Source organism: Cantharellus anzutake (assembly GCF_015039405.1).
Source record: "Cantharellus anzutake strain C23 chromosome Unknown EI90scaffold_1, whole genome shotgun sequence".
NCBI classification, from domain to species: domain Eukaryota; kingdom Fungi; phylum Basidiomycota; class Agaricomycetes; order Cantharellales; family Hydnaceae; genus Cantharellus; species Cantharellus anzutake.
Genome location: NW_024066951.1, coordinates 1,115,171 through 1,131,324, shown reverse-complemented (window position 1 = coordinate 1,131,324; position 16,154 = coordinate 1,115,171). Strand labels below are relative to the sequence as shown.

The window sequence follows — 16,154 nt, the reverse complement described above, 5'->3', positions numbered from 1 at the left end:
GGTATGTAGAGGGTTCAGATACTCCAAAGTAGGCCCCTGCTGCGCATGCCAATCTCGCAACATTAGCTGGTGGTAGTGACTCTGACGTGGATCAAAACTCGCCATTAATGTCATACATGGATATAATTATATTACATTGTGAGCCCTGGCCAGGGTTTTGGCAGCAGCGAACATTTCCTTTAAGCCCTCCGCAAGTCTTTTCAATTCTTCACGCTTTCGCTGGGGGTCGATGGATGGTGGAGAATCGAACCTTGGAAGCTCTGCCCGGACCAATGCCCAGCCTTCAAGACCCCAGATGCTATCAAATAGACTTTGAAGCTTGTCCCCATCCCACCCTACAAGACCGTCGGGTAGGGGACCTCCTCGCTTCAATGCATATTTCTGGTCCCTTACTCCTTGAGTGTAGTCCAATGGATCTGACATCCGCATTCGTTCCATCCCACCAGGCCCCACTTTCGGTCCTCCATGAGTGGAGAAGGGCATTTTCGTGATTGTGATGGTGTTCCGAGATTGCCCGACATGAACAGGAACGTGCCCTAATCGAGAGAGCTGATTATAATAGACATGTGGCGAGTCTGAAATGACATGCAGATAACTTGCCTGCTTCGGCGGAATTTTCTTTGCCGAATTCATCAGCATAAGTACATGAAATCGAAGTCATCCAACCACCCCTTGGGGCGCTGGTCACAGCATGAGTGAAGATGTTCCCATCGCTCACATCCCTGTGATACAAGCCATTCGCCTCCATAGACTCGATCTCTGGAAAATTAGGTGAGGATTCAGTGCTACCAAGTAGCTGTGATGGCCCTTACGTCCAGTGATTTCTGAAAACGCATCGAAAACCCGCGGCAGCGATGTCTCCTTCCAGATAGAAACCCCAACTTTATCGGTAATCACGCAATAAGTATAGGATGCGATTAATGACGTCGCGCCTGAGTGTTGTAATACCTTTTGTTGAAGTGATTGGTACACAATGTCGATCGTCACCCACCATCGGGTTTACACTCGAATCCCCATAACCCTACAATAATGCCGACGTCTCACTGCCCAAATCTCGAGACTCTAATCCTTTCAATATCTCCGACGCTCACATTCAAAGCCCGGGTACGCATTGCACAGTGCATTATCAAACACCTTGATGCCCGACCAAATCTCTTAAAAGTCAATATCTTCAACGAACTTGCCCATTCAGCTTCAGATTCTTCTGATGTCGACTCGAACCCTCCACCCGCGCCAATAATCACCCAGGATCTCCTAAGGGCTTTCCCGACCGGGGTGACTGTCGGGCGACGCCAATCACTCGCTGTTTTTGAGACGTTTGCTCGCAAGTACCCCCGATTGTAGACCTATGTTTGTTTGTAGGCATCATCTGCTCACCCGGCGTGGACCCGGCGGAGCACATCCTGCAGCGGATCAAATGACTATGAGGGAGACACAAGGAATCCTTGGGGGGCGGTTCGGCACTAGGTCTCGCAAGAACCAGAGACTCCGGGGGCATGACCAGTCTTTTCGTTGAGCGATGTGTGTCAATGGTTCAACTTTGCACCTTGCTATCGATACCAGACTCGTACCCAGTCGGAGGAGCTCCGTGGACGCGCAAAATAATAGCTCTTTATGTAATGTTCTCACGTTCTGTACTCAATACAAAAGGTCACATGCTACGGAGTTAAACACATAGCCGATCACCTACTCCGGAAATTTGGACGCGACACTTCGCTCCTCCGACTGGGGCAAAATGTAGTATGGGCGACCGCGACGTCGTTAAACTAGGGAGAGAAAAACAACTAAGAACAACAAATACAACTCGGAAAACAAAAATATGAATGACTAAGGGGAACCACTAGAAAACCGGACGTGATGCTGGCAAAGACCCCTTGACCTCGACAGGGCAACCAAAATACGCCCCAGTACACTGTCAGGTCCCCATCCGGAAGGGGCTAGGAGTTGGGTACACCCGGTTGGAACGCTAACCACTATGCAGTTCCCCGGTGCCCGGGTAATCCTGCAAGGATTAGGTTGGCGGTGCCACGAAGTACAAATACACCAGTACCTCTCGTCCCACAGAAAAATCATACTAGCGGTAGAACGCCACAACGGTGTGTCTCCCCGCAAACTCCTACTAAATAAAGCCGTAACATACACAAAACTTCTCTCAACAGTGGTTCCCCAAGTCACAAATATGCAAAGTAAACGTAACAACCTTAACGACCATCAACGCTCGCTGTCTCCCCTCAGCTCCATTGGGGCGGATGACACCATGATAGATGACCTTATGGGGACGCACCAACAAAGCACTCCTAACAACACCGAAAAGGACTTAACCACACTTGTGTCTCCCACCACCACACTCCCATCTATCACCTCCATTCTGGAGGTGGCCAAACGCCACAGATCCCCAGACTCGGATGCCAATGTAACGCTTTGGGAAATCCACCTTCCCCCCCCATTCTTCGAAGTTCCCGACCCCACCCCCGGTGTCCTGAACACCAGCTATGACCAATGGGTCCGACTATTCAGAGAAACCACATTCTCCACCCCTACAAGTAACAACGGGTCCGCCAGCGGCTCCCACATATACTGCCATACTTGCAAAGGGTTGGACCACACATTCGCTGTTTGCCCAATCCATGAGCACTATATCTGGCGTGAACTCAACCTGAGCCCAGAAAATCCCCCTACACCAAACTCTGTTGATCTGCCCCGGCCCCACCTGGCAAATCGGGGACGCGGCAGAAACCCAGGACGCTATCGAGGACGTGGCCGGCACTACACCTAAAATGACCACTAAAAAGTAAAGCTATGTAGGCTACCCAATCCCTTCTAGCTTCATGTAAAATACACTGCCTGAAACATTTAACTCATGAGTGAACTGAAATAAAAACTAAACACAGGCAAGCAGCCTCGGCTAAGGACGCCCAAATTTACTGGACCGCAAGGTGACAGGAAAGCGCACCAGCCCACCCCAACCCCCTCTTCTCTCTCCGCCCCCTCCATGGCTGGCAACCAGGAGGGGGTGTACAAACAAACGCCAGCGAAAAAGTTAACACAAACAACCAACACAGGACCCCCAATCAGGACCCGAAACGAACTCAACCGGTAAATGGCCTCCTCCCTCTGCCTCTAGAGGACTGCCGGCTTCAACCGTTTTCCAAATGTCCAAGGACAGAGGCAGAGGAACTGAAAACGGCCCCAACCCACTGTCCCCTCCGCCTAAGAGGAGGCAACCCCTCCCCCCAAAATGGCCCCCCCAGCCTAAAAATAGGCGCCCTCAACATCAAGGGCGCAAATAGCTCCTCCACCAAATACAAATGGACTACCCTCCTACAAAAAATGAAAAAAGAAAGATTTGGCATCATGTGTCTCTCCGAAACCCACACCGACCAAATACAACAAGAATACTTAGACAGTACCTATGACCCAGAGTGGACAATCACCCACTCCTTTAACCCAGATCACACCCGCGCAGGTGGTGTTGCTATCATAATTAATAAAAACATAATCAAAACCAAACCCAGATCCACTAGAAACATTATACCCGGCCGCGCCCTCCTCATAGAAATAGACTGGCCACCCGACTCCCCTATCAAAATCCTAGCCATATACGCACCCAACCCCCACCACGAGAACTCCCAGTTCTGGAGGACACTCCAACAGAACCTTCACGGCACCTCCATCGACATTATGCTTGGGGACTTCAACATGGTAGAAGAAGCAATCGACAGACTTCTGCCACACCCAGACCCGGAAACAACAGTAGCATCCTTCCACAACTTCACATCCCCAAACAACCTAACAGACGGCTGGAGGAACTCACACCCAGCCCCCGAAAAAAACTTCACCTTCGGCCACTCCACAGGGACATCCCTCTCCAGAATTGACCGAATATACGCATCTGACACTATCAGAGAAAAAGCCTACACATGGGAAATATCCAGCCCGGGCCTATCCACTGCCGACCACCAACTCATCTCAGTGGAACTCAGAGACAACTGCACTACCACAATCGGGAAAGGAAGATGGGCCATTCCCCTTTACCTGACCAAAGACCAAAACTTCCTACATGAAGTCGAAACTATCAGCAACGAGGCCCTAGACGAAAGACTTCATATCAGCTGTGACGCACCTAGCCAGAAAAATCACAAAAATAAAAGCAGGTAAACTCAACTCGGAAGTAAGGCGCCTCACACACAGACGTGACAAGGCAATGTCAAGGCTGACCTCCTCCAATGAGACCCTAACAGAAATGACACAACTCCAGATACAAAACCTAACCAAAAGAATAAATGAAATCGAAAAACTGAAACAAACTAAATCAAGAGCTAATGCAGGGGCAAACAAAAGACTCCTAAGCGAAACAACCAACAAGTACTGGTGCAAATGGGGGAAGGAAAACAAACCACGCGACACAATATCCGAACTGAGAATCCCGGACTCCAACCCACCAGCATACACATCCAAATCGGAAGAAATGACAAATATCGCCGCCAACCACTACAACAATGTGCAAAACAGAGACTTAACCACCCACCAGGAAGCAAGGGAAACCCACATTACGAACACCCTCAACCTCATCCGGAACCACACCCCCCGGAAATACACTCAGACCTGGCCACCCCGCTAAGTCTTGCAGATATAGACAAAGCACTAAAACAATCCCCTAACGAAAAAGCTCCTGGCTTGAACGGAATACCCACTGAGCTATACAAAAACCTGAACTCCAGGTGGGAAAAGCGGAAAAATGATAACCAAGGCCTTCACGTAGTAAAACTCCTAACTCTCCTAGCCAACGACATCGAAAAAAATGGCACCTCATGCCCACAATTCTCGGAAGGATGGCTATGCCCACTCTACAAAAAAAAAGATAAAAGAGAAATCGAAAACTACAGGCCCATAACTGTACTAAACGCTGAATATAAGATCATCACAACAGCCCTCATGAATAAGCTATCCCCGATAGCTCCCCTCCTTATCCACAAATGCCAAGCAGCCTTCATGAAAGGCCGAAGCATTTTCGACCAAATTGACCTCGTAAATCGCATGACGGACCTGTGTGAACTAACCGGACAGGACGGCGCAATCATTGCCCTCGACCAAGAAAAGGCGTATGACCGCATCCGCCATGATTACCTCTGGAGGGTCATGGAAACCATGGGAATCCCACCAGAACTAATATCAACAATCAGAAACCTCTATTCCGAAGCCAAGACTAAAGTAATCCTAAATGGCGAAATTAGTAAAGACTTCCCAATAACCAGAGGGGTACGCCAAGGTGACCCACTATCATGCCTCCTGTTCAACATCGCCATAGAACCCTTATCAATTGCCCTGAGAGAATCTCCGTCCCTCAAAGGACTAGAAGTCAAAACACCCACAATCTCACAAAGAGTCATAATATCCCTCTTTGCCGATGACACGGCTATCTTCCTCTCCAAAGATGACGACCTGAATGACCTACTCACGACATTAGATCGCTGGTGCATTGCCTCTGGGGCAAAGTTCAACCAAGAAAAGACAGTTGTCCTCCCTGTCGGCTCACCAGACTTCCACGAACGGGCCCACAGTGAGAGATCCATTAACCCCTCCTCCAGCGACAAGCTAGATGAATCAATAACCATACTAAAGGATGGACAAACTATGAGATACCTAGGGGCCCAATGCGGGAACAAGCCCAACCATAAAGACCCCTGGCCCACGATCACAGCCAACATCGAGAAATCACTCACCCAATGGAACAAAACCCACCCATCCATCGAAGGTAGACGCCTAATTATCCAGATGACCATCGGAGGTATGACCCAATTTCACACCCGGGCCCAAGGAATGCCAAAAGACGTGGAAAGAAACCTGAACAGAAGAATACGTGAATTCATATGGAACTCAGACAGCCCCCCCCCAATCAGCATGAACCAGCTGAATAGTCCAAGAGATCAAGGCGGTAAAAATGTCCTAAACTTACAAGACAGGAACGAGGCGATCCACCTCATCAAACTCCAAAAAATCCTCGACAGATCACCCAACAGACCCCCGGCCTCAGACGCTGCTGAAGCAATCCTGATGGCTACTCTCCCGAAAAACCAACAGCCCCAAAACCCAGCATACCCCATCATCACAGAGGTCCTCATCCAGAAACCCTTCCTTAATGCCCGGACCCACCGAAGAAACATCCTGGCCGAACTCCGCAACTCTCTAAACATCGGTGCAAAATACAACCTTAGATTAGAAAACCCAACAATCGACCTAGACACCAAACTCAACTTACCAGCCTGGGCCCATCCGGGCCTGAGAGACAACACCCAAATCAGCGACCGCTCAAAACCGGCATGCTGCCTGAGGGCAACTCATGGATGCAAACAGGTCAGCGATCTAATCATCCAAACGGACCACCAAGAAAACCCATGCCACGACCCAACCAAAAAAACCAAATGTCCCTGCACACCGTGCCAGTCCTACAAAGCTAACGGCTGTAAGAACCCTGACGCTTGTTACCAAATGGCGACAAAAATATCCACGAACCTTGACCTCCACTACAACCCCTACAGCGACTCACACCTCCTCTCCCAACCGGACCGCAATCCCAGAGAAACGGCCAGACAACACACAGCCGGGGACCCAATGGCCATTAAAATCTTCCACCCGGCCCCCAGTTCCTGCACACCACTCGACCACCACTATAGGGTATTCGGCAGACCCCCCCCAGAACTCCCAATCACCCCCACCCCCCATCTCCTACAACCTAACGACGAGATAGCATATACGGACGGATCCTGCTCCCTAAACGGGAACACAAACGCCACAGCCGGCTTCGGAGTGTGGTACGGCCCAAACAACCCCCGAAATACCAGCAAAAGAATTAACCCCCGTCTCCCACAATCTAATAATACAGCCGAAATGCTGGCCATACACCATGCCGCGATATCCGTACCCCCGTCATCCAACCTCCACATCAAGGCCGACTCACAATGGTGCATCAGCACCCTCTGCGACAACCTCGAATTCTTAGAAGACTCAGACTACGCCTATGCCAAGAATCAATACATCACCAAACTAACAGTAAGTGCATTAAGATCCAGACTCACCCCTACCACATTCGAATGGCTAAAAGGCCATGCTGGGATCCGTGGAAACGAAGAAGCGGACAACCTCGCCGCAATAGGAGCACAACTGGCTCCCGACCCCCTCCCACCTGTAATGCCCCCCCTCCCCCACATACCGAGCGGTGCCCGCCTAATTTCCCTAAAACAGTCCACAGCAACAAGACTAATATGCAGAACCAGATTAGCGAAAAACCCGGTACGGAAAATAGCAACGCTTAACAACATCACCAAAATCCAAACGACCCTGGCAAGTATGAACAATGACTCCCCCACACAAAACAAGATCTGGGAGAACCTAGGGAAAAACCGTAAAGATGTCTCCCCCGAAATCCGCAACTTTGTATGGAAACTAACCCATAACTGCCTCAAGATCGGCGACTACTGGAATAAAATCCTATGCTTCGAACACCGCGGTGAATGCAATGGGTGCCAACAAACAGAATCAATGACACACATACTCTTTGAATGTCCCCTCAATCACGGCGCCTGGGTTTGGTCCACAGCCAAGGCGATATGCAATCGCCGGAAAATAGAATGGCCTAACAACCTAAACACCTCACACATAATGGCCGCCCCACTAACCAAGATAATGAACACCAACGGTAAAGTAAGGATGGGCGAAACCAGACTGTACCGAATCGTAGTCCTAGAATGTGCATGGCAAGTCTGGAAGACCAGATGCCGCAGAGTTATAGATGCCGATCACCCACAAACCTCACTAAGAGAAGTAAGAAATGCCCTGAAAGCCGGCCTCAACGACAAGCTCCAGCAAGACATTGCCCTCACAAACCGTAAGAAGTACGGCCGGAAAGCCCTGCTGGCCAAAACAGTCCTGCTTACCTGGAGTGGGAACCTTCACAACGAAGACATACTACCGGACAACTGGCTCAACAGCACCGGGGTTTTAGTGGGTATACCGGACCCCCCCGGGTCTGGGAGTCCCACACAGTGCCGACACCCGGCCAGTGCGTAACGCATTTCCCCGCGGTGGCAGTCCAACACTCCCACTAACCTATCTACTCCACGGGACCTACCTCCCTATACAAACCCCAAATACATGAAAATGTATCGCGAAAGCTACTGGGGTTCCACCAAAAAAAAAAAAAAAAAAAATGTAGTATGGCTGTGCTCCGGCACTGTCCGGCCTCTGTCTTCCCACGGCAAACAAGCTCGCTTCAAGGCTCTAATCATCACACCCCTCCCCAAGCCACCACAGAAAAAATCCAAAACAAATGTAGTAGTTACCCCCACCCAAAATTAACCCAGCCCAACCCGATTCATCTGCTTCTTGCTCATATGTGCTAAAATTATGTTGGAATCTTGTATTGCGCGCTCAAAATAATATTCTTTTTCACCTCATCGGCCAACTTCTTGGGGTGAGGATACTGTAGTGATCAACACCAGAGTAGGATTGGACTATGACCAGGTAGTTCTACCATGTTTTTCCCTTGACTGGGCTCAGTAATGACAAAGTGCTGAGTGTGCGATACAAGATTCCAACATAATTTTAGCACATATGAGCAAGAAGCAGATGAATCGGGTTGGGCTGGGTTAATTTTGGGTGGGGGTAACTACTACATTTGTTTTGGATTTTTTCTGTGGTGGCTTGGGGAGGGGTGTGATGATTAGAGCCTTGAAGCGAGCTTGTTTGCCGTGGGAAGACAGAGGCCGGACAGTGCCGGAGCACAGCCATACTACATTTTGCCCCAGTCGGAGGAGCGAAGTGTCGCGTCCAAATTTCCGGAGTAGGTGATCGGCTATGTGTTTAACTCCGTAGCATGTGACCTTTTGTATTGAGTACAGAACGTGAGAACATTACATAAAGAGCTATTATTTTGCGCGCGGAGCTCCTCCGACTGGGTACGAGTCTGTATCGATACATGTGATGGCAAACACTGGATCTTTGCGGGATGAGAAGCGAAAAACACTCCCGTTCAAGGCAAAACGGTGTTGAAGAGAAAAGCGAGAAGGGGTACAAGGAAGCAGCTCGGTCGCTTCCTACATCAAGAAGAAGATAATCCTCCGCTTCAATCATTTTCCCATCCTCCGCCCACTTCTGCAACCATTCCTCCCAATTGCCCCAACCTTTTTTGTCCTTCCTTTCCCTGTCCTTCTTAGACCTAGGATCCAACACGGCATCCACCACATGAAATAACTTTCTTCGCTGGAAGATTGTTGACTTCTACAAGGCGACTTTGGACAATCGAAGAATGCCCCGCCAGACAGAGGCAAGTAAGGTAACGTCTTAACGAGATGGACCTCTAACTTCCAACCCTTCAAAGTGATCCGACTCTCGTCGACACTCGATCTCCTCCTTCACGGTCATCGGGTAAAACGTCTTGTGAATCCATTCGGTGTAGACGATATAGTCGGGTAGACGTGGAATTGAAGAAATTTGATCAGGATTTTTGTGTGATAATTTCAAAACCCTCATGGACAACTATTTTCCACTCTTTTTTGTGGTCGCCACCGCCAGAGTGCTCGAGGGACTCGTTATGTCAGAGGTAAGCTAATGCATTTTCACGAGAAAGGACAATGTTGCGCTTGTCAGGAACATCGTCATGGGTCCGGCAAGAAGGGAAAGCACGGCCATCCGGGGTAGAGAAGGCCCAGCTTTAGCTTGTTCGTCTGAAGTATCCTAGCTGCCCGGATATCTGGAATAGTTAATTCCGGATTGACAGCCGTACCTGAATGTCGGGGAGAATCACACGCACCGCTCGAGTTCTCGTCCGAATCGTTTGCAGGCGCTTCATGATGACTTTGCGGCGCTAGTGTCCTTACCTACTATGTGATCTCCCCCTTCGGAATTCGAGCCGCGATTTGGCAAATATGTCTAGGGCATATCTGGCCTCGAAATTAAGATTGCGGTTGGATCGAATACATATGTGAATTTTTAGTTACATTGCTTGCAAGGTCACTTCAAACCTCAGGCTAGGTCAAAACAGATGAATAGCAATTCTCGGATACAACTCTTTTCGAATCTGGTGTTAGGGATTTCGCAGGAATCAGGTGTGGCAGTCATCATTCCCTGTCGCATTGGGTGACCTTGCTTATGTAAGCGGAAGGCAAATGGGCAGCCCAAAAATCTTTTACTCTTTTTCTCACCACACATCACATATGGCATGAAAGCTCAATATTGAAGGTTACTCAACACAATGTGTACTGAAGACCCTTCAGAGGGATTTTCGAGGAAATGAGAAATGACTTTCTCGGTATGTAGGAAGCTACGGACACATTCCTCTGAATCGTTTATGTAAGGAGATATACAAAAGTCACTGTCTTCCCAATTTTTGTGCTCTCTAGGTGATTCTGCAAAGAGAAAAACAAAACGAGGATTTTTATGCACTGTTTGCACTCAGTTATGGCCGCATAGATGTAAATATCATCTGCCTGGCTTAATTGTGTACTTCGAGACAGTTTCAGCTTGATATTCGACTCGTTCTTAAAGTTTCACTCCTGGGGGGGCTATATATGACAGGTGGAAACGGATGAAACAAAAACTAATGACTAATGTATATATATGACACTTAGGCCGATTTACACCATTAGGAAGTGGGATTTAATGGAGGAACGAGATTAAATGAGACTTGTGTGCCCCGGGTCGAGGCGCTCCAGTTTTCCTCGTATCCGCCGCACACCTGAATTCTCTCTGACCTTTGTATCTCTTATCATCTCATGGTATTTTTTTGGTCGTCTTTATTTTGGGGTCCGTTCTTTTCTTTGCTCGCGTCCTGCTGGACCCTCCGTGCCTTCGCGCTCACCTGCGCTCCAGCCTCTGTGCCTCTTCGTGCTGACCAGCGCATTCGCTTCAGCATTTTGCGTCCGCTGTCCTTTCTGGCATCCGCCGTTTGCCCTTTTTCTCCGGTTTATTTTCTGCCTCTCTTCTTTCTGACGCTTTGTTTTTCGTTAATAATTCAACCGTTTATTCCCGAATGTAAGTAGTGTGTTGGATCCCGTGTATTTACGTCTTCGGTGGCTTCGACTTTCGTCGGGTCGCCGCCACGCTACCTTGCTGCTTGAGTCACCCGTTGCACACAAGAGGATCTCTATCCCTACTAGCTATGAGGTCTCTGAGGTTCATATATTTGGTGAGGCTATTGCGTAAGCGCGAGCTTGCACTCGACGTGTTGGCTCTAGAGAAACCGTGTCAGCCTCATCAATATATAAACCTCAGAGACCCAGGATGGAGATCTTGTATTTACACTCCCCGATTGTATAAATTTGGTCCAGTGATTCCTTTAGCCGAGTTCTCGATCATCTAGGCTCGCTTATCGACTTTAGGATCCTTCACACGCTCTGACCGCTTCGAACGAACTAAAGACGAACTTGGAACCTCCTCAAGGGAAGGCTTTCGGAGCATTTGGTTGGGAGGCAGACAAGTGATGATGTTAATCAGGCGTTGGACAATGAAGGGGATAGGAAGATTAGGGAGTTTTGTGCGAAGTTTGAGATCGATTTTGATCCTGTTTCGGGTGAAGCGGGGATTTGTCCGTCAGAACTGGACAACATGTCCTCGGCCTTCGCCGATCTCTTCTGGGATTTCAACGCGTTCTTGCCTGGTTCCCGTTGGGATGCATGTGAAGCAGTTCACAAGAAGGGATGCAAGGAGAGGATGTTTCCTGAGGATGCGAGTGAGTTGGGGAACTTTAGACCTTATGATACGATTTGGCAGGAAGGAAGGCTTTGGCGAAGTGGCTGAGAAAGAGGAATGGATTTGGGGGTAGTGTCAAGGTGGTGTGTTTTTTTTTTTCCAGGAACTTGTTTATCAATCGTGAATGTCCATTTCTTTGTAGATTATGTTACCTTTGGTTCACGGGACATTCGTATACCGATGAACGACGACCTGCCGAAGAAAATAAAACTTCGAAATCCGTGCTTGTTGGCAGCACCTATTTTTAGCGATAGGCCTTCTGTCGAAGGTGAGTTAGTTGTGGTGTATGACTAGTAAGTAGTTCCCATTCTTGTTTTTAGATAGGATAGGATAGAAGACTAACGAGGCTTTCTATTCTGCAGTGTTCAACGGGAAAATGTTTCGGGATTCGAAGAGGATTAAGACTGTGTGGCGTATTACTTCGAATGGAGACGCTGGTGTATTCATTTGGGGGTTTCGTTAGAATGGGGGATCCTCACTCTTGTAGTGGCCACTTTGTTGCTTAAATTGGGAGATGACAACTCATTCCACACATTGAAGCTTTTAAATGATCTGTTGATGTCGTTTCCTTCGTGCACTTGCTTTAGATAATGGCTTTGCATTTGCCCGACCAACTTGCGTCATGCAAGACAACGTCTGCAGTTCTATTAGTCTACAACTCTACGCTCCCTAGTCAAACGAGTTTAGGACTAAGATGAAAGCGATTTTTACGCTTTTATTGCAAACTCCTCGATCGCTCCGAGCGTGATAGCTGCAGCCAGTAATTAGTTTGCCACTCAGTCTTCAGAAGATTAGTCGCTTACACTTTGGTCGCTCAATAGGAAGGCCGAGAGCTACAGTCTCGGGTTCAGCAATACTACTTCGGTCGACGCTGTCTTGCACTTACCTCGGGACCACACAATCTGAGCGAGACAACCCAATGCTATGAAAATACGGAGGTTCATTTTGTACAGTCGGGTACGCGTAAGAATAGTCGACAAACCTCTAGAAACGCCAAAAATCACGGTGTAGTAATTGAATTCAGTGAGGCCATAATGATAGAGCAAACACCCTTCGTGAAAATCGATGTGAGCAGTGAATACACCTAAAAGTTCCTTGGCCAGCGCTTACCCGACGTGGCATCCACGTTTGGATTGGGATTTTTCGTCTGCGTCGAAAGGTCGGAATACGTCCAAATCCCCCAATGAAGCACTGTTCAACCTACTTTTCCATGTTGCCTTAGGACGCCGGGAGCAACCTCGCTGGTTTTCTTGACAAGTTGGATAATAGGACTATCTTGAAGCTCCGGGCGAACTTCGCAGAAATTCTGAAGAGCAATAAAACGAGGATCAGGATCGCGCAATACACCGTGGCCATAACTATCGGATCAAGTGAGGACGACGAGGTCGAGGACTAAGGATTTGCACCTAACATACCCTGGAATAACTCTGCCACTCTTGAGAGTGGACCACAGATAGTCTTTGATCTGTTCATTAGAGGCGTTCTCTCCAACAGCGTCCTTCATGGAAAGTATCCATCTCAAAACCTCCTGGTTCGCCAGCCTATGAGGGCTAAGTGTTTGCATTTGAGAAAGTCGAGGAATCCAGGTGCCTACCCGTGAAGTGGTCCTGCGAGACCAAACAGAGCGGCAGAGTATGAAATATAAGGATCGCTTAGAGCAGACGCTACCAGATCTTGACATAATTAGTCAGCGTCGCTCAGTCGTGCCATATTAAATCCTGAGCCTACGAGAGGTGTGCGCAGAAACATTGCCACCTACAGTAGGGAAATGTCAGAGGTGCATATGTCAGACTTTTGATCATCAGATGACACATCACCTTCGTGGTCCCCATGAAGGGCAATATAAAGCCTTAAATATTCTTTCATGCCGTCGTTGTCCCCATAGCCGAGAAGCGTGGCATAGTTCCCTGTCCGACCGCTCCACTAAGAAGGGTGTGCTGAACTAAGCTTGCTTGCGCACCAACAAGGTCCTGGTTTTTATCCAAGTCGGGTAGTTTAAGATCCGGACGATGGACGTTCCTGTAGATCCTGGCGGCGAGACTCGGTAGTTTGGCCAAAAGGTCCAAGGAGTCCTCCAAGGCGTAGGTCCAATACTCAGACTTCAACACACCCCTATCATAGGCCTTTACAAATCTGGAGTCATGATTGAGTGCCGCGACCCCCATTCCCAGCTGGGTCATAGGATGAAGCGTCCGGGGAAACCTTGAAAATTGGGTTCTATTCAGTGTATTCGCTGAGAAAGGAAACAGACTCACGCATCCAAAATATCTTTGACGTATTGAGGCAGAGCCCCATTTTCTGCTAGTTGCTGTGACAATCTACGAGTCTGCTCTTCGGTGGGTACTGTCGGAGAACCAATTGGATGAAGTTCATCGAGGATGTCTCCATGCGTTTACCCTTTCCTGTTATGAGCAACCAAAACATGCTCTCCGCTATAATCTCTTTCCCGCCCCGGGCTGCTGGGAGTACCTTCTGAACTTCAGGGATAGAAAGACCATGGAAGCGGATGCCCTAATGAGATATTGGCCTCTACGTGTGTACAGTGATGCAAATAGAAGCCCTAACCTCATTAGGGTCAAGAAGTGAACCTTCCCAGAGGAGGGCCTTCAGTCCTCTCATGCCTCCAATAACATTCTCGACCTTGAGAAGTATTTTAGCTCTAGTATCATATTTCAAACAGAAGCATTACTGCCACCAACTTTGATGTCTCCCAGCACTGTTTGGCCATATTCCTTCCGCTGAATAAAAGCCTATCAATCACGAACGGCGCATGTGGACATTTAAAAGCTTACAACCCGTGCCAGTTGCTCTCGTTTGGCAGGTATAATCTCAGCGAGGGTCTCTTTCAGAGACTGGGGTTATAATGAGCACACTACATAAATGTCCGAAACATCAGGATGTACCAGCGATGATGCATATCGAGTCCTGTAGGAGGTTCTCAAAGCGGAACACTTTATCGCATGTCGGGCAGCGACAATTAAGGGTGGCATGACACTGAATAGAGGGAATTATTGGGTAAGTTAGGGTGCGTGTAGAGTACAGATCAACTCCAAACACCCACGTTAGAGACAGACGCAAGACACTTGGCACCGTTAATTGTGAGTGTGGGACCGGAAATAAACTAAATAAGACAAATATCGCACTGCCACCTCATCCCTCGTCAGCATATCATAATCCAGCCCAATAAGCTAACGACTCTACTTTCTCCATGATCCCGGTGTATGTCCCTTTTATTTTTATAGCCGTCGTTGTGGGGGGCCTTGGTCTCTTTTCCAAAATCTACAGGCGACGGCAAGCTGGTGTGTAGTTAATGGGTTGAACGTCCTGCATTTGTTGACGTTGCACGCCACACATCACTCAATCCTAGCTCAGAAATATGAACCGTGGTTCCCTTCGCACCCTGATAGGGACACGTACATAACCCTCCTCCAGAAAACAGATCCACCAGCTAGCGACGGACTTCTAAAAGCTGCACTCCTCCGTCGTGCGGTGGCAGACGTGTCACGCGCATTCCGGATTAAAGAGGACAAGGCGGCCCTTAACAACTTGTTAGTAAAGGGATCCATAGGAGATGACCTTTGGAACAGCTTCCTAGCTGCCGAGAAAGAATTAGAGGCAGAAATATATGAGGTCGTCACTGAGGCGAATTCATACCTGGACGGATGGGGGAGTTTCATATTCCAGAGCGCAAGCGAGATTGTGCAAAATGAAAAATACCGGGAGGTATTCATGAATATACCCCAAAAGAGGGCTGAAATAGGCAAGACGTCGCTCCCCGCATTCCTTCTCGTTGTTTTAACCCATCCTCAGATGAAACCCTTGGGAAGTCCGCGAATACTCTTAACGGTCCAACAAAGGGTCCGACTATTGTCACTACCCTCGTCGAGCATGAACCCACCTCTACTAATAGCCCCTCCCAAAACAATGGACGGCTAACCACAAAGCAAGGTGCCAGATCTGCCCCCCAAGAACTTTCACCTTCGCAGGCCTCAAACCAATCATCTCCTGCCAACACGGCATCGCCTCTGCCGCAAGGCTCTCCATCCCCCGCTACCCCTTCTTCAGCTAAGGTATGTGCCTATTCCATTTCACCGTGCTGCGTGACAACATCTCAACTTACACAATACAGCAGCCGTCAAAGAAGAAGCGCGGGCGAAAGTAGCTTAGGTCCTTGTCCCTCTACCTTTTCAACTTAATTGAATCAGTCATGTTTGCCTGCATTTCCATCAAGTTACGAAGTAGAATATGGGCAATGTTAAGAGCTGATACAACGTAAAAAAAGTAACTGCGAGCATTCGAGCCATAGAAAGATAAAATGGCGCTGTATAGTATAAGAAAGGAAGTTCGGCACAATCATGCAAAATCCCAAACTTTCGAAGAGCAGAGTGAATACTAGAGATCATCGCGGG

General features: G+C 48.5%; 3 protein-coding genes across 3 annotated transcripts; 1 reads left to right on the top strand and 2 right to left on the bottom strand.

Annotated features, from left to right (window-relative positions):
* Positions 1-102: 102 nt before the first annotated feature.
* Positions 103-702, bottom strand: EI90DRAFT_3027649 (uncharacterized protein). Its single transcript, XM_039058004.1, has one exon. It carries the CDS (start codon positions 637-639, stop codon positions 127-129), a length of 513 nt encoding a protein of 170 aa, XP_038923836.1. The 5' UTR covers positions 640-702; the 3' UTR covers positions 103-126.
* Positions 703-12,325: 11,623 nt separating this feature from the next.
* EI90DRAFT_2963832 (citrate synthase-like protein) lies at positions 12,326-14,863 on the bottom strand. Its single transcript, XM_039055470.1, has 18 exons — positions 14,807-14,863; positions 14,649-14,739; positions 14,538-14,597; positions 14,445-14,483; positions 14,311-14,385; positions 14,142-14,256; positions 14,001-14,088; positions 13,706-13,947; positions 13,563-13,652; positions 13,474-13,500; positions 13,340-13,418; positions 13,161-13,286; positions 12,950-13,103; positions 12,856-12,892; positions 12,728-12,796; positions 12,632-12,667; positions 12,549-12,578; positions 12,326-12,496 (listed from the first exon to the last, which is right to left on the bottom strand). Exons 2-18 carry the CDS (start codon positions 14,733-14,735, stop codon positions 12,453-12,455), a joined length of 1,398 nt encoding a protein of 465 aa, XP_038923835.1. The 5' UTR covers positions 14,736-14,739; positions 14,807-14,863; the 3' UTR covers positions 12,326-12,452.
* Positions 14,864-14,887: 24 nt separating this feature from the next.
* On the top strand, positions 14,888-16,119 carry EI90DRAFT_2963827 (Pre protein translocase subunit Sec66-domain-containing protein). Its single transcript, XM_039055469.1, has 2 exons — positions 14,888-15,044; positions 15,113-16,119. Exons 1-2 carry the CDS (start codon positions 14,954-14,956, stop codon positions 15,679-15,681), a joined length of 660 nt encoding a protein of 219 aa, XP_038923834.1. The 5' UTR covers positions 14,888-14,953; the 3' UTR covers positions 15,682-16,119.
* The last annotated feature ends 35 nt before the right edge of the window (positions 16,120-16,154 follow it).